Source organism: Staurois parvus, unplaced genomic scaffold (assembly GCF_062004578.1).
Source record: "Staurois parvus isolate SC_StPar_1 unplaced genomic scaffold, SC_StPar_1.0 ptg000682l, whole genome shotgun sequence".
NCBI classification, from domain to species: domain Eukaryota; kingdom Metazoa; phylum Chordata; class Amphibia; order Anura; family Ranidae; genus Staurois; species Staurois parvus.
The window spans coordinates 3793875-3816398 of NW_028318478.1; the positions used below are offsets into that span (position 1 = coordinate 3793875).

A 22524-nucleotide genomic window follows, 5' to 3' on the forward strand; every position below is an offset into this window, starting at 1 on the left:
TAGTTTTACACTATGCAAGCATTCACTTCTATTTTCTGAGGGATCAAGTGGCTGCAGCCACCTTATGTGCCTGAAGAGGAGATCTGCTGCCCTGTGAATCTGTACATGAGGGGAGGTCAGTGTGGAGAGCTGTGGAGGATTACCTACTATTAAGGGTCCATGTGTTAGTGATCCTGAAGGCCTTTTGAACCTGTGCGGGTCGCAAGAGGGAGGTGAGCGGGCAATTCAGCCATTTTTGGATATCTCTGCACATTTATCAGCACTCTTTTTTTTTTTCTTCAAGAATTGCTGTGGACTTTATATATGGTTTTTTGTATATTGTCAGGTGTTTTACACCTCACGGGACTTTATATATTCATTCATTTATTCATGTTTGTTTGCATGATTAGTTCTTAGTTTATGCATTTATTGGGATGCACATGCGTTTGTGTTATATGGTGGGAACTGATTTTTAGTTCTGGTGGGAGGTTTTTTAGCACATTGAGTCCTGTTGTGACTTACTTGTTTGATTTGGAGCACTATTGGATCCCATTGGATTACTTGGGGCACCATTTATGTTATTTGGTCCTTTTAGGACCTCGTATTGACACTTGTCACATGTGATTATTTATGAGTTTTTTTGGCACTATTTAATATTGTGTGTTTATGTTATTTGTGTCACTAATTTTGCTCTGTTTCACTTATTCATTTATGTGTGAAGATTTTTTATGGTAGTAGCGCTGCATCATTTGTGTTTCATTAATGAAGTCACTAGACTCCACACTCACGCGTTACGCCACCAACCACATGGCTTTGTCAGGTTTTATGGGTCCACGGTAAGAGGTGAGCGGCCATCTATATATATTTTTAGGTGGAGGAACATTAAGTAAAGGTGGAGCACTGTGTTTTTCAAATAGACTTTATTTATCCGGAGCACACCGTAGTGATTTTTCACCATTTTATTGATTTTCACCATTCAAGCACTTTATATTTATATTTCATATTTTGATTTAATTATCACATTTGAATCTGTTTATGGACTACTATTTATTATGTTTTATGTCTAAGAGGAAAATCCCCCTCACTTTAGGAGATTTTCTCATACTTTCTGTTGTATATCTGCTACAGGAAATGAAGCTAAATGTCCCCAGTAGTACCTATAGTGCAAGAAATAAACTGGCAGTGGTTGAAGCCCTTCCCTTACGCTATACCAACAAAACAAGTTGTGGCATATACCTTAACCACTTGCCCTCCAGAAGATTTACACCCCTTCCTGACCAGGCCATTTTTTTAGTTACGGCACTGCATTAGTTTAACTGACAATTGCGCGGTCATGCAATGCTGCACCCAAATGACATTTGCGTCTTTTTTTCCCCACAAATTGAGCTTTCTTTCAGTGGTATTTGATCGCCTGTGCGTTTTTTATTTTTTGCGCTATAAAAATAAAAGGCCAATAATTTTGAGAAAAAAACAATGTTTGACTTTTTGCGATTAAACATGTCCAGTAAAAAAATTTAAAAAATCAAATTTCGTCATAAATTTTATCCAAAATGTATTCTGCTACATGTCTTTGCTAAAAAAAAATCCCAATATGTGTAAATTAATTGGTTTACATGAAAGTTATAGCATTTACAAATGGTAGTATATATACTGGAATTTTTTTTTTAATGTTAAATTTTTACTAGTAATGGCGATGATCAGTGACTTATAGCGGGTCTGTGGTTGACATTCTGAGACTGGGGGGAACTGACTTGGTGTCACGGACATCCCCAGTGACACCAATACAGTGATTAGTGCTAAAAAAAAGCACTGACACTGTACTAATGGCACGGGGCAGGAAGGGGTTTACAAGAGGGGCAATCAAAGGGTTAACTGTGTGCAGGGAGTGTTTTACTGGGGGGCGGTGTGTGTGTGTTTCACTGTAATCACACTGCTTTGGATGGCTGTGCTGTGCACAGCCATCCAGAGCAGTGTGCCTGAGCTGACAGGGATGAGAACTGTTAGTAAACAAAACAGTTCTCCTAACTGTCGGTGATCGTCAGAAATCACCAGGTGCTGGTGAGTAATTGCTGGCCGAGACCCAGTGATTGACAGCTGAGGCTGCGAAAGTGCAAAATCACATATGAATATGTGATTTTATGCACCCGTGCCACCCTGTAGTAGTATTTCTGCTGTAGGGTGGTCAGGAAGCGGTTAAAGTGGTTGAAAACTTCAGAAATGAAGTATAAACAATGCATATTCCTCTATAGTGTGTACTTGTCTCTATTAACAGCACACAGTGTCTTTTCTGCCTGCTGCCTCATTGCTCTGCTATCAGCATGAATCACTTCTGACAAATTTTCTTGACACTGAAGGAAAAATGGTGACAGGGACAGTGATGTATTTAGGTTTTGTGCTGCCCTAGGCAACACAAAAATTAGCTACCCCCACGGAGAGACCCTGACACTGACCAACACTTCCCTCCCCCACGAAGAGAGCCTGACATTGACCAACAACACCCCAGCCCCCCCACCTGAGAGAGCCTTCCACTACCACCACCCCCCATACTCTGGCAACGCCGGGAAGAAATAAGACACTCACTTTCACAGCTCCAGAAATCCCTGGGAACAAGAGTCAGGCTCTGTATACACCATCAAGCAGCCCACAGCCTCTCTCAGATCCCACCTAGTCCCCTTGCTGCATGTGTCCCTTCTTCTATCCCCTCTTTTTGGGGGGGCGCTGAACCCCTGAAACATGCTGCTGCCCCCCTGAAAAATGCCGCCCTAGGCAAATGCCTTGTTTGCCTTGTGGTAAATACACCCCTGGACAGGGAAGGGCCTGCCAGAAGATTGACAGCCTTAGCTCTGTTCCTGTAAGCTGTGTGGAGGGTGTGTGTCCCTTCCTTCCAATCAGCTCTCAGAACTCTCCTCACTGAGCTCTGCAGAGTGCAACTTCAGCTGTCTGCCTGATTTTTTCTGATCTTTCAGACAAGCTTTAAAAATTCAGCACTTTGAACAGATGCAGAGAAGAGATGGAAGCAGATAAACAGGTATAGGTTATGTAGGAGGATTTGTTTAATCTCACCTGAGGCCAGTCACTTCACTGGGTATATGTAAGGGTTTACAACCACTTTAAGAAAATGTTGTCTTTATTGGCATATTATTCCATTGAATGAATTACATTAAACATCAAAATGTCAATCTTACCAAATACTATATATACAAGTCAGTAAGATTAAAAACAAGGAAATGCAGATACAAAAAACAAATACATTTGAAATGATTTCATTGGCCTAGCACACATTCATCTAGAATATATTGAATGTTTAAAGGATAGTTGTTATTGTCCCCATAAGGGCTGCCCAACAATCATGGAGCTTAACAAAAAATCACTGAACACCTAGTGGCAACCCAGTGATATGATAGGACTAGTGAACTGTGAGTAAGGCAGTACAGGCTGCCTGATGGAGGATTGCTTTTTATATACTGTATGTACAGCTAGCCTTGAAAATGTACTGGTGAATGTAAACCAGGTCCAACAACACATATTCATTTTTAAAAACATATACTATACATGAAAATATCTCACACAATACAAATAATCTATAGGCATAGGAACTATGAAGATGCTTCCAAAAATGCTGTGAGGGTTGAAGAGACAAGTGTTGTTCATTTTGGGTCAGAACTGAGACCAATGGGCTATGAACTCAGTAGTGGTTGTTACTTCTGCTATCCCTTTCGGTAGATTGCTGCTTTCCAATAGCATTTATAAATATGCCTCAGCCATTCAAAAATTCTGATGAGCCCCAAATATATGAAATACTGAGAATCTCAATTGACAAACTAAAATAAAAGTCCATCTTGAAATAGAAGTCCATCCAGCAGATACGTCCTGGAAAGCAGAGTCATTACAACTGGGTCATAGTAACTGTTTGGTTGTCGCTCACAATACTACTTTCCTCACTTCCAGACTTGGGGCAAACTTCTTCATTATCTCTACCACTGAATAAACGGCGAAGGAAGGCTGGCCTCATTATGTGTACAGTCAAGAGGGTAATGCTAATGAAAAGGCAAAGCAAACCTAAAAAAGAAAAATAAAAACAACTATGTAAAAATGACTTTATAAAATGTCAGGGTAATAAATTACATTTTACTTTCTGAACACAATGCAGGATTGTACAGTAATCATCTAAAGTCTTTGGGAAATATAGAGCCTAATTCTAGCAATTTAAAAATAAAATGTGTTAATCTTTTTGTTAGGTTTTTATTTATGCTTTTTATCCCACTGTGGAGATTTTTATCTCCCTGTGATGCCCATAAGAGAAATAAAGGTTGTCAGGAAGGTACAGTCATCAGTAAAAGCATTGTCAGTCTTTCTAACCATTCACTACTTAATTAAAATATGATTTTGCTTTTGCCTGTGTTTGCATTGGAAAGGTTTCCTATCACTTCCTATCCTGACAGGAAATAAGGGGAAACCTCACCAACTGGAGAAATAAAAATCTGGCAGAGGCCCTCCTATACTTTATCCAAAATGAAAGTGTATCTAAACTTGAAAACAAAAATGTTATATATTCCAGCTTACCAACCCTTAGAGCTGGTGGCTGCATTAGTTTTTTGTCTTTATTTCTTTTCCTTTATTCCTGCCTGGTGATCTGGCCAGTAAAACACTTCCTGTCTTAGGGTGGCTCTTTTATTTATGGAGGAGCAATGAAGACCCCATTGGACAGCAGCAATGTCTGGGGGGGTAGTGTTGGATGGACTAGAAGATTTAGAAGAATTTTACGTAAGTGACAAATTAAGGCTTTACACCAGCTACCACCTTTTGAGCAGTTACAGAAACATTTTTTTTTCCATTTAGAATGAGGGTTTTATTAATATGATCAAAAGCTGACAATTGTAAGCACCCCTGTCGGTGTTAAAGGAGAACTAAACCCACCAATTTCACTACTTTGCAAAAAAGTTACATTCAAGGTATGCCTCTGGTGATACTGTGACTGTAACTTTTGCCCGTGTGCCTTTGCCCCTTCTCAATCCATATTTTAAGTTCTCAAATGCCTGGTGCCGTAGCTGATCACATATGCAGCCACATGGTTACTACAGATCTAAACAGGCTAAGATGGCATCTTCCTCAGCTGAAAAGGAGACGCAGGTTTAGTATCACTTTAATTTGTTTGTCTCAACCCTGGAACTTCCACTTTTCCTGCAAAGATTGGTCTGTTAAAGGAAGCTGAAACGTAATAACAGGATCAACAAGTAAAAAAATAAGTTACAGGGGGCACTCAGAAAAAAATACTATTTGGTTAATGCCTACATCATATACAGTATGTCTTTTTTATTTTGCCTTTAGTACCACTTTAATTTTTAAGAAATTGGCTGGAGTAGGGCTTTAAAATTTTTCAGTATTTTGTCAGTGTACTGTAGTATATGAAGCCATCTTAGGACTTCAGTGGCTGCCATTTTTATTTTTATAAATGCTTTGATCTAAAAATATATTTTGCAACTTTTTGGTTTGCAATGCATTTCACATTCCAATCTAAAATGTGAAAGAAAAATTGAGTTATCACTATATAATCCTAGTTTTCTACTGTCTAGTGATAGTCAGGTCAGTATATTTCAGGTTGTCAAAAATGAATGTGAAAAGACAAGACTCTCCAATGATTCCAAGCGCTATCATAATAAATATACAAGGAGGATGAAGATGTTGCTTCAACACTTAATCTGTATACACTATTCTGGTCAATAACTCAAAACTGTTGTAGCCACAGGATCACCACCCCAACTGGATAATTAGCATTTCCAGAACAAAAGGTCAGCAATGACAGCATGCCTATAGTATTTCCCGCTTTTTTCTTGTTAAATATTAAATAAAAATAAAAGGCAGCACCTCCAACTTATTGTTCTAATCACCAACATTATTGGGTCTATTTATTGATTACTATGAACTCTTTCTTCAATCTCAATGTATACATTTTCATTTGAAATGTTATCCATGTTTATTGGGTGGACATTTGTCATTTCCACTATTCATTTTGATGTCAAATTTTGATGTAGTTTTAGTCATTGTCTTTTGACCAAAATGCCATTTTAGTTTTAGTCGCATTTAAGTAATCAGAATTGTTTTAGTTTTAGTCATATTTTAGTCAACAAAAATCTCCAGTACATTTTAGTTGACTAAAATCTCCAGTATCTTAAACAAATAAAAATATTGCTTTTTGACAAAGAGTGCAACTTTAAAATATAAAAAAACCCAAAAAACTGTCATCTCTATTGGCTGTAATGCCATTGCACATAAAACCTGAACTTTAACAGTTCTCTGTTAATAATGAAAACAAGTATCAGTAACATTATAACTAAAACCATGTTTTGTAAAACAATAATATTGCTCTTTGACCACTGTTAATTTTGTCGTCAAATTTAGAGCTAGTTTTAGTCAGTCTTTTGACTAACATGCCATATTTTAGTCATCTGAATTAAAACAGAATTTTATTTTCGCATAGTTTTTGTCTCTGAAAACATGCAGCTGATGAAAACTATGATGAGGTTGATGGGTGATTCTACTAAGAGTTCTTAAAATTGCTGTTCCTGTGGAGTCAATCCTTTACACTTCATCAGATAGATATGTCAGTGATATATATTTATTTAGAATTTTGATCAGCTTTGATAATGTTCAGCATTCTAATGGTTAACATTGTGTTACAAGGAATTTATTAAAAACAAGAAAGTGCATACTCTAGGCTTTTGGATGTCTACACAATGCCGACAATGGATGTCCCATAGTAGGCCAATGGGTTATGTCATCTCCCAGGCATTTCCAGATGTTGCCAGCATCCTCTGCTGTACACAGAAGCCACTGCTGGAGACTGAACCAGAGAGGCTTCAAAATAAGTAAGTATATAGATCTTTTCTTTACAGGGTTAGATAGAATAGCCTTAGAATGGGGATGGGAGTAGATTTAGCCTTAGTTAGGTTTTGCCTGAACGTCCACTTTAACATTTGCCACTGAAAGCGTTTAACCTTCTTTGAGCCTATGCCCGGGCTCTACATATGACCTCAAATTCTTACATTGTGCCTAAACTTCCACTTTAAAAAATATAAATTATGATACATGTTTTGTCATCATTCAGGTGCACCTAAGACACAATGATGTCTAAGTACAGCCCTGGGCATGACCTGACAATATATCCTGCCTTCTCTCCTATTAAGGTGTCAGTTTACATGGGTGAGTTTCAACAAAGGTTTGCTGTAAGAACTAATCTAAATACACATTATTATTATTATTATTATACAGTATTTATAAAGCGCCGATAATTCGCTCAGCGCTGTACATTACAAAGGGGGACAGAACATGTGACAGAACAATAACAATACAATGCAAAACATGAGGGGATTGAGGGCCCTGCTCTTTCGAGCTTACAATCTAGGAGGGAGGGGATGGTGGCACAGGAGGAGATAGCTGTGGGGGATGGAGTGGTAGGAAGAGTGGAGGAGGTCTGCAAGTTAGCAGGGGGTGGGGTAGGCTTCCCTGAAGAGATGGGTTTTCAGGGTGCGCCTAAAGGAGAGGAGAGTAGGTGATAATCTGATGGGTTCGGGCAGGGAGTTCCAGAGGATGGGTGACACCCTGGAGAAGTCCTGGAGGCGGGCATGGGAGGAGGAGACCAGGGAACTAGAGAGAAGGAGGTCTTGTGAGGAGCGGAGTGTGCCTGTTGGGTGGTACTTGGATATTAGGTCGGTGATGTAGTTCGGGGCAGTATGGTGGACAGCTTTGTACGTCAGTGTTAGGATTTTGAATTTGATCCGTTGCGCAATCGGAAGCCAGTGGAGGGATTGGCAGAGGGGGGTGGCGGAGATGGAGCAATTGGAAAGGTGAATGAGTCTGGCTGCCGTATTCAGGATCGACTGAAGTGGGGATAGCCAGCGGCGAGGCAGGCCAGTAAGGAGGGAGTTGCAGTAATCGAGTCGTGATATGATGGGGAACTTCTTTTTTATTTTGATTTGCATGTTTCTCAGTAATCAGTAATGTAAAAAATGTTAAAGTCAGTTGGTCAGTATAAAAGCCAGGCAACAACTGGAATTTTTAGAAGGTGGTCATCAATGGAAGTCCTCATATTTAACAAGGGTTAAAGGTTAAACAATACGTACATACAGTACAGAAGCAATTTACCTGTGGTAAAACTTATCCAGAAAGAAAATCCAAATCTTGTCCTCAGAATAGAAGTTCCAAAATGGATGTTGCATATAGGTACCTGTCTAACTGTTGCAAATGATATGAGCGAGAATATTATACACACTGCAGTTGCAAACATCATACAAATTCCATACAAAGGGACTGGAATACAGAAAAGGACGTTGCTGAGAATCCATGCACAAAATGCCAACCTGAAAAAAATAACACATATAGGAACAGAATAAATATGATTGTTTTTTTAGAAAGAACATTAAACCATTGCCAAACTGGGTTTATAGCCAAGTATCTCTACTGCAGAAAAAGTGCATGTGCAGACACACACTGGAAGCCTTCAGCTAAAGGCGATATCTATATTTCTGCAGAAAAAGTGCACGTGCATGCACACGCTCTTCAGCTAAAAGCTATGCCTATACGTCTTGTGTGTTGCTGCTGCCAGGTGAACTGCTCCCTGTGCATTGCTATGTACTGTATGACCCACAGTTAGTGCTTAAAGTGACTGCAGCCATATTAGTGCACTTACAACAACTTTTTAATTTACACTAACTCAGCTTTCAGTGTTTTTTATGCTTCGTCCAAGAATTACAATACACAAAGGTTTAGAAAAATGAAAAGAAAGAATCTGCAAAGACAAAAATATGTGAACACTCAAAAAGCTGAGCTGTCACACAATTGTATAAGAGTGATTTAGAAAACTGAGGTCCCCATTCATTTGTTTATCCCTTGTGTCAAACAGCATTATCAATCATAGTTCAAAAGTTTTTCTTTCCTGAGTATTTCTAAAGTACCTTTAAGAATAAAAACATTTATTTCTTTCATATGATGATCTGGTTCTGAGAATATATGTCCCCCGGTGTGTTGTAACCCTCTTTCTTGAGCTTTCTTATGGTGTGTCTGTCATTCATTTTTATAATTTGTGTCCTGTTTTTCCAATATACCATCCCTGGTTGCACTTGTTGCATCAAATTACAGAATATAACTGGATACTAACATTTATAGGTAAAGTTGATCCAGGGAATATCTGATTTCCTCTTGGAGGATCAGGAAGGAATATTTTTCCCTGCAGGAGCAAATTGGTTCATGCTTTGCTGGGTTTTTTTTGCCTTCCTCTGGATCAACTGTGGGTATAGGATTATAACTTTTTTTTTTTTAATGGTTGAACTGGATGGACTTTTGTCTTTTTTCAGCCAGATTAACTATGCAACTATGAATGAGGTATGTCCCATTGCTAAAGGTTCATCTGTATGATCCATTTGGGTGGTTAATGATTGCCTGAAAACCACCAGGCATCCATCAACCACCAAGACCAGAACTGAGGATTGTTGCAATATTTAAGTGTTGCTTTCTCGGTTATGATGGGTTGCAGCTCTTTGATTATCTTTTTTATACTTTCAAGTGCTGGATTGAATGTGGAAGGTGAACGACTTTTTCCTTTTTTTCTCTTTGTATTGTAGGAGATTTTTTTTCTTTTGGGTTTTTAAGGCAGTGTTTATGTGTGTACTGATAGTTGTGTTGCTGTAATTGTTGCAATTGTACTTGTGAAAGTTACAACCTTTCTTGCATATATGTTTACCACTGCTCAAGGTAGAGATACTTCCAATCTCCAAGCACAACTCCTCCTGTAGGTGCTAGCACAGCTCCTGTGCTGCATAGATGAGAACAAAGGAAGTCCGATCGGCTGCACTCCAAACAATCCACTTTATTGAACCGAGATGAAAACAATACAGAGAGTGGAAATACAGTGGAGGACTGGCAGGTAAACGTGTTTCATGCCAAGGACAGCGTTTATTCATTACCACAACCTTGCTTATTGAAGAGTTCTGTTTTCACTCTCAGATATTTATTTCTCTCTTCTGGGTCAGAGCATATGCGGTGGTATCTAGTGCCCTAGCTATGTATTATGGCTCGTTTGAAGTGTTGGGTATGGAGACTGAAACTATGAAGAAAGCTGGATCAGTAGGTGGGTTTCATTTATGGATTTTTCAGGTGGATACTATCAGTGTTTAGAAAGTTCACATGTGTACTTTACTAGTCAGTTTTTAAAGTGTTACTAAACCCAGGGTCCTGCATTCACAATACAGTATCTGGTCTCAAACAGTACATACAACATGGAAATGCAATTATTGTAGTAAATATAAACTGCTACATACATTTTCTCATCAACAGTATATAGCAGACTTGTGACTCCTATCAGTGTCCAGCTGAGCACTGTGTAAAGCTTGTAGGAGGAGTTTTAATTTTCCTATAAAACTGTCTTATGAGGCTGCATAACCCCTGACCATCTGTTTGGACAGTGCTGATTGGCCCTGTGCTGATCACATGTACCCTGCCAAAGAAAAAAAAAACCTCTCTAGCAATACACACTAAACTGAGCATGTGCAGAGTGACTCCGAGAGCTCTCTACTATCAGTAGATAGATTGGGGACAGAAGAAGAAAGGGAGGACCAGAGAAGACAGGATCTAATCATCCTTTTTAAACAATGTAGATGATTAGCCCCTTAGGTTCCACATTGAGTATAACCAGCATGCTTTACTGCATATACAGACTGACTTTACTGTTGTGGCTTTAGTAACACTTTTAGGATAAGGACACCTTTGGAACATGTTACACATTCCAACCATATTTAGAGTGGAACACGTGACATGTTCCAGCTCCTGCCCCCTCTCCCCTCAATCCCCCTCCCTCTGCCAGCAGGTGGGGGTTCTTGTCCTGGCTCTCATTGTCACTTTTTAAAAACGTGTGTTGTGCGGGGCTCCGCCTACACAGCTGCATCATTCATTCACCAATTCCTGTAAATGAATGGTAGATGGACTTGCAGTTCCAATGGGCAGCAGGGGTGCTGATGAGTGCTCTCATGGTAGACTGACATGTCCTCTGGCTTTCAAACAGAAAGCCCAAACAGAGGTAGGGGCTGAAAACTGGAGGACATGTCTTCAGTAACCCACATTGTACCTGTTGTCAACTGTTCGCGCGGCCAATGTTTTCCAGGCTTCTGCTGAAAAAAAATAAATACACATTTTTTTCTGCAAAAATATGTACATTTATTTTTTTTCTGTAAACTTAACCTTTAAGTTTGATTGACAGGTGAAATGTATTAACCACTTGCCTAACAGGCACATTTGCTCCCTTCCTACGTGGTTATGAAACACTGTACCCAGATGAATTTTGTATCATTTTTTTCACACAAATAGAGAATTCTTTTGGTGGTATTTAATCACCACTGGTATTTTTTATTTTTTTGAGCTATAAATGAAAAAAGACTGAATTTTTTTTAAAATGTGTTTTTCTTTGTTTCGGTAATAAAACCTTGCAAATAAATAATCTTTCTACACAAATTTAAGCCAAAATGTATTCTGCTACATTTCTTTGGTGAAATTAAGTCAAATCAGTGTTTATTATTTAGTTAGTAGGAAAGTCAAAAGAGTCCACAAATTAGGGGATATACTGTATCTAAAAAATAAATCCTGGAGGTACTGACGGCCTATCTAATTTCTTGAGGCCCAAAAATACCAGGACAGTACAAATATCTCCCAAATGACCTGTTTTAGGAAAGTAAACAGTTGTAAGTATTTAGTAAGAGGCATGGCGAGTTTTTTTAAGTTTTTTGTCATAATTCTGTGGAAAATGAAGAAATTAAAAAAAAATTTCACAATTTTTTTTTTTTTACACACTGTCACCAAAGCAGTACAACGTCATCATATAACTGCAGTGGCGATCAGGAACACTGACTGGTGAGAGTTTATAAAATAAATAAATAAATACATATAAATAATTTATATTTTTAACCGTTTCAATACCGTGTGATTTTACACCTTCCTGCCCAGGCCATTTTTCAGGTTTCAACGCTCTCACACTTTGAATGACAATTGCGCGGTCATACAACACTGTACCCAAACTAAAATTTTATCATTTTCTTCACACAACTAGAGCTTTCTTTTGGTGGTATTTAATCACCGCTGGGGTTTTTATTTTTTGCTAAATTAACAAAAAAAGACCAAAAATTTTGAAAAAAAACCACATTTTTCTTTGTTTCTGTTATAAAAATTTACAAATAAATAATTGTTCTTCATAAATTTAGGCCGACATGTATTCTGCTACATGTCTTTGGTGAAAATAACCCAAATTAGGATGTATTTTTTAGTTTGTAGGAAAGTTATAGAGTTCACAAACTATGGTATAGATCTGAATATTGATCAATCCTGAAGTACTGACAGCCAATCTAATTTCTTGAGGTCGAAGAATGTCAGAATAGTACAGATATCCCCAAATGACCCCTTTTTGCAGAGTAGACAGTCCGACGTACTTCATAAGAGGCATGGCAAGTTTTTTGAAGTTGTATTTTTTTGTCATAATTTTTCGGAAAATGAAAAAATTAAAAAAATTATTTTCACTATTTTTTTTTTTTTACATACTGTCACCAGTGCAGTACAGCGTCTTCATATAACTGGCATGGCGGTGAACATGGACACTGACTGGTGACAGTATCAAAAAAAAAAAATATATATATATTTTTTTTATTTTTTTTTATTTTTTTATTATATTTAATTTTTTATTACATTTTTTTAAAGATTTTTTTTTCATATTTTACTATGACCAAAGTAGTACAATGTTACCATAGTAAAATTGTACTACTTTGGGGGAGTGATCAGTATTTTTTTTTTTTTTTTTATACACAGTTTGCTTCTAGCAAAGAATTACTTTGCTATAAGCAAGCATTTAGCTGAATGAAATCGATTCATTCAGCTTTTTTTTTTTTTTTTGTGCTTAGCTGTGATTTGGTCACAGCTAATCACATGACATGTGCATGTGACCTGCTGTGACCATTCACAGCTAGGCACTAGTATACAATGGATGGCATCATGAATGAAGCCATCCATTGTATACAACTATCATGTGACCTGCTGTGATTGGTCACAGCAGGTCACATGGTACCAGCTACGGGAGCCGGTACTCGGATCTGTCATCGGCCATGTCCGTGGTGCACGGCCCGTGACAGATCCCGCTGCTGCGCCGCTCTGCTGTGCCGCAAACTGCGCATGTGCGGGAGCACGCCAAATGGCGTGCACCCGGAATTTAGGAGCGCATTTCAAGCCACCAAACGGCCATTGGCCGGGCGGCTAATGGTTAAGGTATTTATTTTTTAATTTTTTGCTACAGTGTTATAAAAAAATTATATATATTTTTTTTTATTCCTGTGACCAGAGCAATACAATGATACCATAGTAAAATTGTACTACTCTGGGCAGATTTTTTTTTTTAACACATGATTGCTTATACAAACGAATTTCATTGGTATAAGCAATTTTTACTGAATGAACTTGATTCATTCAGTAGTTTTTCTTGTGATCAGCCGTGATTGGCCACAACTGATTACATACTACAGATGGGCTGTGACTGGCCCAGTATGTACATGCTAGCAGCACAGTTGTGAGCAATGAATGGCATTAAAGGAAGCCATTCGTTGTTTACAACTGTCATGTGATCTGCTGTGTTAGGTCACAGCAATCACATGACACCACCAGGGAGGTGGTGTAGTGATCTGTCATCGGCTGTGTCCAGTGGACGTCCCAGGATAATAGGGATCCTGCTCTGCCCCCATCTTATAATAGGCCAGGCAGGAAGCAGTTAAGCAATGAGCAAATTGTTTTAGATTTTCCTTCCATTGTCTTCATATGATGAAAATATTTCAACATAGTGATAGTATATGTATGGCTTTTGTACATTGTTGATGGATATGTCCTTCAGGTCATAAGTTGACTTATTGTTATGCCATTTTCCTCCCCATAGCAGTACCCATACAGTGAAAATAAATTCAGTCATTATTGAAAGTAGTAGAAGAGTATTGTACCAAATTAGCTATCTTTTAATGCAGAAAGTTTGGAGTTTAATTGATAACCTTTTCTTTGGCTAACTTAAGTTATTAAAGATACAAGCTTTCAGGATAACTTCTTCAGGCTTTATACATTTCTGAAAATGATTCTGGAACCCACAGTTACAATTCGGAGTAATAAAATATATATTGTTGAAATTAAAAAAAAATTCTTGACACACGATTAATAAAGGCTGTTTAAAGTGTTAGGCTATACAAATAGGGATCTGTATAAGAGTTGTTGAGGTAATTGTCTCAAAGATAGGAACCCATGGACAATTACATAGATACATAGTAAGGCTGGCCATACACTATACAATTTTCTGTCCAATTTCTGCCCAATTTCCTTTAGATTTACCTTCAACCCTGTAGTGCAAGAGCCTGCCTAACTGGTTTCACCTATTATATGGTTTTTGGTAAATCTAAACCAAAAATCTCAAGAAAATTGTAAAATGTATGGCCAGCCTTAGTCTGGCTGAAAAAATGACTGAAAAAAAATCCATCCAGTTCAACCATTAAAAAAAAAAAAGTTATAATCCTATACCCACAGTTGATCCTGAGGAAGGCAAAAAAAAAACCCAGCAAAGCATGATCCAATTTGCTCCTGCTGGGAAAAAAATTCCTTCATGATCCCCCGAGAGGCAATCAGATATTCCTTGTATCAACTTTACCTATAAATGTTAGTCTTCTAACATCCAGTAATTCTCCTGAAAGTTGCAAACCTTGGAAAAGTAATGAAAAATAACAATTAAAGAAATGCAACTACTGTTCTTGACACACTTGATGGTTATTGTAACTAGAATAGATCTATAGTGATCAAAGCTTTAGAGTGTTGTTGGGCTAATGCACCAGACAATAAAAAAAGTCCAGGCAAATCTGCCAACTCAGAAGAGTCCTTTTGAAATGTACATATACTTATCAAAGGCTTGGGGAAGAGAAACTTTATTTTCAGTGGTAAAAAACCCACAAACTGTCCCACATACTTCAGGCATGCCAGTTTCCATTTAAGGCATATAAAATAATTGTCATCTGGGAGCAGGCCATGAGATACATTCAGACCTGTTCAGACACCACAAACATGTCTGTGAAAGATTTTGCAAAACAGGGATATAATTCAATGTCAATAAACATAGAGACCAGGAAAGTGATTAACATTCTCAGAGTCAATCTTTTACACTATAAACAGACTGAAAAGAATTATTGGGTCCCACTGGAAGTCAACTGCAAGTAGTGCCTTGAATCTTTAAGTAAGATCACAAAAGATATCCTGCCTCTTCTGCAAAAAGAAAAAAGATTTTGAGAAATATTCCCAGAAACACCCCTACTAACATATCAATATTCACCCAATTTTCTTTCTTACTTGATTCCCCCATCCGTGCAGCCAGTGTTGATGGGAGAATTCTTCTCATGGAGCTATTGCATTCCCCTTGGGAGGGGGGCTGGGAGCCATCCCTATGGGGAGAACACAATGAAAATTGCTAGCTGCTAATAGCCGCTGGCAATAATCGCATACTAGAAATTTGGCATGCTGGTTGTACCTAAGCTGATTGACTTGTGTAAATACAGCCTTCCCACAGATGGACCGAATTTCGGCCAGTTACTGCTGAACAGGTCGAGGTTCAAACCAGCTATGGCCAATTAAAAGTTAAGTTCACCTTTTGTCTACAGGAGCCTGTAACGCATTGCACCAGTGATTAGCAGATTGCTGATCCATGCAGGTCTCCTGCAGATCATTCAGTATATCTGCTTGCCTGTACGGGATGTACGGGCAAGAAAATATCCTGACAGGAAGATTCAATGAACTACCATGGTGCTATGGAGCGCCGTGGTAGTTCATTGAAAACTACAAGCTGACAGCCACTAAGATTGTTGGGACTTGCAGTTCATTCATTCACGGAAATCTGTTTTCAAATCTGACCGATGGTATGGGGAACCTCTCCCCTTATTTCTGTCAGAGGGAGGGGGGGCTGTGGGTGGCGGCTGCAGCATTGGGAACATGTTACATGTTCCACCCTAAAAATGTAACATGTTCCCAAAGGTGAACTTATTCTTCAACCACTTTACAACCGTGCTATAGCCGAATGAAAGCTGCAGTGCGGATGTGCAGTTCTGGGAGGGCGTCATATGACCCGGTGCTGTCTGACAAGGTAAAAGGCCAATCACAGTAGCCTTTTATCACGTGATCAGCTGTGTTCAATGACACAGCTGATCACAAAGTAAATACAGTTCCCGTTTATCAGCAGCACTTTCCTCACGCTGTCACAGCGTGAAGAAAGTACTGCCGATAACTGGCAAATGTCACAGTGGACATCTGCACTGGTAATCAGGGCACTGATTATCAGTGCCCTGATCATTTGGTGTTAATTGCTGTATATTGTCGGGCTCTTTAAAAAAATCATAGCTGAAGATGTTGTTGTAATTAATAATGATGGATAATAATTGGGCAGCACAGTGGCTAAATGGTTAGGACTTCTCACTGGCACCACTAGGGTTGTTGGTTCAAATGCCAACCAGGGCACTACCTGCCTGGAGTTTGCATGTTCTCCCTGTGCCTGCGTGGGCTTCCTCCAGGTACTCCGGTTTACTCCCACACTCCAAAGACATGCTGGTAGGTAATTGGCTCCTGCCTAAATTGGCCCTAGTATGTGTATGTATAAATGTGAGTTGGGGACCTTAGATTGTATGCTCCTTGATGGTTAGGGACTAATGTGAATGTTATATATATATATATATATGTAAAATGGTGATATAGTGAGCGCTCTTAATATATAGCAGCTGAAACACTCGAGGTAACCACAGTAACCTTTGAAATAGCAATAAACATATTAAAGTGCAGCGCTTAATAAATAAATCAATAAATAAATAAATAACAGGATATGAGTTCATGCGAGCAATAAATAAATAAAGTTCAACAGATGGCGCATGTGATGGATTCCTATGAGGCAGATATCTCAATAAACTTGTGACTGGAATCAAATGGAAGAAATGCGCACTCACTGGAAGTGAGGAAAATATAAATAGGAAAAGTGAAACGTGCGCATTAAGCCACCGCCATTTTCCCGGAGAACACGGAATGCACATGCGCGTGTGCAAAAGCGCCATTTTGCCGTGGATCCGCCACTGAGTAGATGCATAGGAAGTAACTCCTTCTGTCTTAGGGCTTGTTCACACTTGACTGTTTTACCAATGCTTGCCAAACGCCCCTATAGTGCTTGGCAAGCGTTGGTCCGGCGTTTGCGGAGCATTTTTTAACGCTCGGCAAACGCTCGGTTTAGCAGCGGTTGCTAGGCATTTGCCGAGCGTTAAAAATGCCCCACAAATGCCTATAATGCAGTTTGAATGGTGTTACCACTCCGCAAACGCCCCGCAACCGCGTCGCAACCGCACCGCAAACGCCAGCCGGGCGTTTGCGGAGCGGCACCATAGACTAGAATAGGAGGCTTCAACACCTCCTGACTCGACCAGAGGCACCCGTTTTGCCGCGACGTGACGCAAACACTCCCGTGTGCTGTAACGTGCAGAATTGGCAGAGGCGTTTGGGAAGCGGTAAAAACGCTTCCCAAATGCCTCTCTGCAGCCTGCACACAACGCTAGTGTGAACGTAGCCTTATGGAAACAGGCGGCGGTAGATGCCACAGACTCCAGGGAAATTCACATATAGTTGGTCTTACATAATGACCAACTCGTAATGCGTTTACATACATATTAATGAATTCCAATGTAAATGTATAATGATCCTGGGGAGGTATTCTATTAAATACCAGGAGTTCTATATACCCCATGAAAGGTTATCCTTGGTACTTAGAATGACATCATCCGGCCACGGCAAGAAGGGCGTACAATACAATAAGCAGACATTAATGAAGATCCATATTGACAGATACATATATAAATCATCCTGAAACTGTCAGTAATAAATAATGTGTGTAGGGTTGTATATAAAACATGTATAGGAATTGTATATAAAAGCAGGGTCAGTGTGCTCATAAAAACTTGAAAATATTATTAAATAATAATAATATTAATAAATAAATCAGCATCTCAAATTCTCATAAAAATCTAGAATAATCAAAGTTACATCAGCCAGTATAAATAAAAATAAAATACAATAAAATAAAATAAAAATGTAGAGATATATAAAATCCATAAGAAATTCAAATAAAATGGTATATATCTCCCATGATCAAACTGGTCAGGGTCGGACCCACGTGATAGATACTTAATAACCATAATAGGAAAATAATCATGTATCCATAAAAACACACCCAATTATACAATTGTAACATAGACTAGGATAGGGATGAATCACCAGAAACAGTACAATCTAAGTGACCATAAATATCTATCTGTACAAATCAGGTACATGATCAAAAGACCAGAAGGGGGGGGGGGGGGAAACCTCAGCTATTGGCAATAAAACAGTTGACATCAACTTCTATGTTGCGCCCCAAGGGGTGTAGCGTATCCAATTCAAATACCCATTTGGTCTCTGCTTGATATATATATATATGTGTGTGTGTGTGTGTCTATAGCGCTGCGTAAATTGATAGTGCTATATAAGTATCTATAATAAATAAATACATTGATATGCTGCAATGGAAACTAGAGTCAGGTGTTGAACACAAACTCCTCCAATCCAAACACATTTCTCACAGCAACTTGGTGGTTTCCAAAGAGTGGCATTTATTGGATCCCAGAACAGATAACAAAGTCCAACAGTTCTTGCAAATAATACAATTAGAGATGAGCGAATCGAAGTATCCGAAGTGGAATTCGAGTCGAATATCGGAAAAATTTCGATTCGTGCCGAATCCGAAAAACAGCCTAATTCGGACGCGCGAATCGAAATTTTTCCGAAAATGGCGGCTGACATGTGCGGCGACGGAGCGGGGATGTCGGGGAAGGCGCGCAGACAAGGCGCGCTGCCCCATAATGCATTCCTCAACGACATGTGATCGCATCAGCCAATCAGCAGCCAGCCAGCCAGCACTGTGTAATGGTCGAGGTATATATAGCGGCCATTTTGGAAATCTTCATTTGCCTGCAGTCATTGAACAGAGGCAGACCGCTCTGTACTAGGGACAGGGACAGAGTTAGGGCCACAGAAACGAGAATTGGGGACAGAGAGAAGTTACTTAGGGACAGAGAACCATTACTCAGGGACACAGACTTGTTAATGAGGGCCACAGAATCGTTATTTAGGGACAAAGAAACGCTAGTTAGGGCCACAGAATTCATACTCAGGGACAGACAGAATTGTTACTCAGTGCCAGAGAATTGTTACTTAGGGCCACAGAAACGTTATTAGGGCCACAGAATTTTTACTCAGGGACAGACAGAATTGTTACTGAGTGCCAGAGAATTGTTACTCAGGGACAGACAGAATTGTTACTGAGTGCCAGAGAATTCTTACTCAGGGCCACAGAATTCATTCTCAGGGACAGACAGAATTGTTACTCAGGGACAGACAGAATTGTTACTGAGTGCCAGAGAATTGTTACTCAGGGACAGACAGAATTGTTACTGAGTGCCAGAGAATTGTTACTCAGGGACAGACAGAATTGTTACTGAGTGCCAGAGAATTGTTACTCAGGGACAGACAGAATTGTTACTGAGTGCCAGAGAATTGTTACTCTCACAGACACAAAATTGTTACTTGCACAGACACAGAATTGTTACTTGCACAGACACACAATTGTTACTCAGGGCCACAGAATTCATACTCAGGGACAGACAGAATTGTTACTGAGTGCCAGAGAATTCTTACTCAGGGCCACAGAATTCATACTCAGGGACAGACAGAATTGTTACTCAGGGACAGACAGAATTGTTACTGAGTGCCAGAGAATTGTTACTCAGGGACAGACAGAATTGTTACTGAGTGCCAGAGAATTCTTACTCAGGGACAGACAGAATTGTTACTGAGTGCCAGAGAATTGTTACTCTCACAGACACAAAATTGTTACTTGCACAGACACAGAATTGTTACTCGCACAGAGACAGAATTGTTACTCAGGGCCACAGAATTCATACTCAGGGACAGACAGAATTGTTACTGAGTGCCAGAGAATTGTTACTCAGGGACAGACAGAATTGTTACTGAGTGCCAGAGAATTGTTACTCTCACAGACACAAAATTGTTACTTGCACAGACACAGAATTGTTACTTGCACAGACACACAATTGTTACTCAGGGCCACAGAATTCATACTCAGGGACAGACAGAATTGTTACTGAGTGCCAGAGAATTCTTACTCAGGGCCACAGAATTCATACTCAGGGACAGACAGAATTGTTACTCAGGGACAGACAGAATTGTTACTGAGTGCCAGAGAATTGTTACTCAGGGACAGACAGAATTGTTACTGAGTGCCAGAGAATTGTTACTCTCACAGACACAAAATTGTTACTTGCACAGACACAGAATTGTTACTTGCACAGACACACAATTGTTACTCAGGGCCACAGAATTCATACTCAGGGACAGACAGAATTGTTACTGAGTGCCAGAGAATTGTTACTCAGGGACAGACAGAATTGTTACTGAGTGCCAGAGAATTCTTACTCAGGGCCACAGAATTCATTCTCAGGGACAGACAGAATTGTTACTCAGGGACAGACAGAATTGTTACTGAGTGCCAGAGAATTGTTACTCAGGGACAGACAGAATTGTTACTGAGTGCCAGAGAATTGTTACTCAGGGACAGACAGAATTGTTACTGAGTGCCAGAGAATTGTTACTCAGGGACAGACAGAATTGTTACTGAGTGCCAGAGAATTGTTACTCTCACAGACACAAAATTGTTACTTGCACAGACACAGAATTGTTACTTGCACAGACACACAATTGTTACTCAGGGCCACAGAATTCATACTCAGGGACAGACAGAATTGTTACTGAGTGCCAGAGAATTCTTACTCAGGGCCACAGAATTCATACTCAGGGACAGACAGAATTGTTACTCAGGGACAGACAGAATTGTTACTGAGTGCCAGAGAATTGTTACTCAGGGACAGACAGAATTGTTACTGAGTGCCAGAGAATTCTTACTCAGGGACAGACAGAATTGTTACTGAGTGCCAGAGAATTGTTACTCTCACAGACACAAAATTGTTACTTGCACAGACACAGAATTGTTACTCGCACAGAGACAGAATTGTTACTCGCACAGAGACAGAATTGTTACTCAGGGCCACAGAATTCATACTCAGGGACAGACAGAATTGTTACTGAGTGCCAGAGAATTGTTACTCAGGGACAGACAGAATTGTTACTGAGTGCCAGAGAATTGTTACTCTCACAGACACAAAATTGTTACTTGCACAGACACAGAATTGTTACTTGCACAGACACACAATTGTTACTCAGGGCCACAGAATTCATACTCAGGGACAGACAGAATTGTTACTGAGTGCCAGAGAATTCTTACTCAGGGCCACAGAATTCATACTCAGGGACAGACAGAATTGTTACTCAGGGACAGACAGAATTGTTACTGAGTGCCAGAGAATTGTTACTCAGGGACAGACAGAATTGTTACTGAGTGCCAGAGAATTGTTACTCTCACAGACACAAAATTGTTACTTGCACAGACACAGAATTGTTACTTGCACAGACACACAATTGTTACTCAGGGCCACAGAATTCATACTCAGGGACAGACAGAATTGTTACTGAGTGCCAGAGAATTGTTACTCAGGGACAGACAGAATTGTTACTGAGTGCCAGAGAATTGTTACTCTCACAGACACAAAATTGTTACTTGCACAGACACAGAATTGTTACTCGCACAGAGACAGAATTGTTACTCAGGGCCACAGAATTCATACTCAGGGACAGACAGAATTGTTACTGAGTGCCAGAGAATTGTTACTCAGGGAAGACAGAATTGTTACTGAGTGCCAGAGAATTGTTACTCAGGGACAGACAGAATTGTTACTGAGTGCCAGGGAATTGTTACTCTCACAGACACAAAATTGTTACTTGCACAGACACAGAATTGTTACTCGCACAGAGACAGAATTGTTACTCAGGGCCACAGAATTCATACTCAGGGACAGACAGAATTGTTACTGAGTGCCAGAGAATTGTTACTCAGGGACAGACAGAATTGTTACTGAGTGCCAGAGAATTGTTACTCTCACAGACACAAAATTGTTACTTGCACAGACACAGAATTGTTACTTGCACAGACACACAATTGTTACTGAGTGCCAGAGAATTGTTACTCAGGGACAGACAGAATTGTTACTGAGTGCCAGAGAATTGTTACTCAGGGACAGTCAGAATTGTTACTGAGTGCCAGAGAATTGTTACTCAGGGACAGACAGAATTGTTACTGAGTGCCAGAGAATTGTTACTCGCACAGACACAAAATTGTTACTTGCACAGACACAAAATTGTTACTTGCACAGACACAGAATTGTTACTCGCGCAGACACAGAATTGTTACTCAGGGCCACAGAATTCATACTCAGGGACAGACAGAATTGTTACTGAGTGCCAGAGAAT

General features: G+C 39.5%; 1 protein-coding gene across 1 annotated transcript in view; it reads right to left on the reverse strand.

Moving 5' to 3' along the window:
• Positions 1-3088: 3088 nt before the first annotated feature.
• The window catches only part of LOC149447557 (dual oxidase maturation factor 1-like), a 108128-nt gene continuing 88692 nt past the window's right edge, over positions 3089-22524 (reverse strand). Inside the window, exons 6-7 of the mRNA XM_089652421.1 lie at positions 8122-8336; positions 3089-4038 (exon numbers count right to left, since the gene is read on the reverse strand). Coding sequence (XP_089508547.1) covers positions 3866-4038; positions 8122-8336 — 388 coding nt within the window. The 3' untranslated portion in view covers positions 3089-3865. The remainder of the gene's footprint in view (positions 4039-8121; positions 8337-22524) is intronic.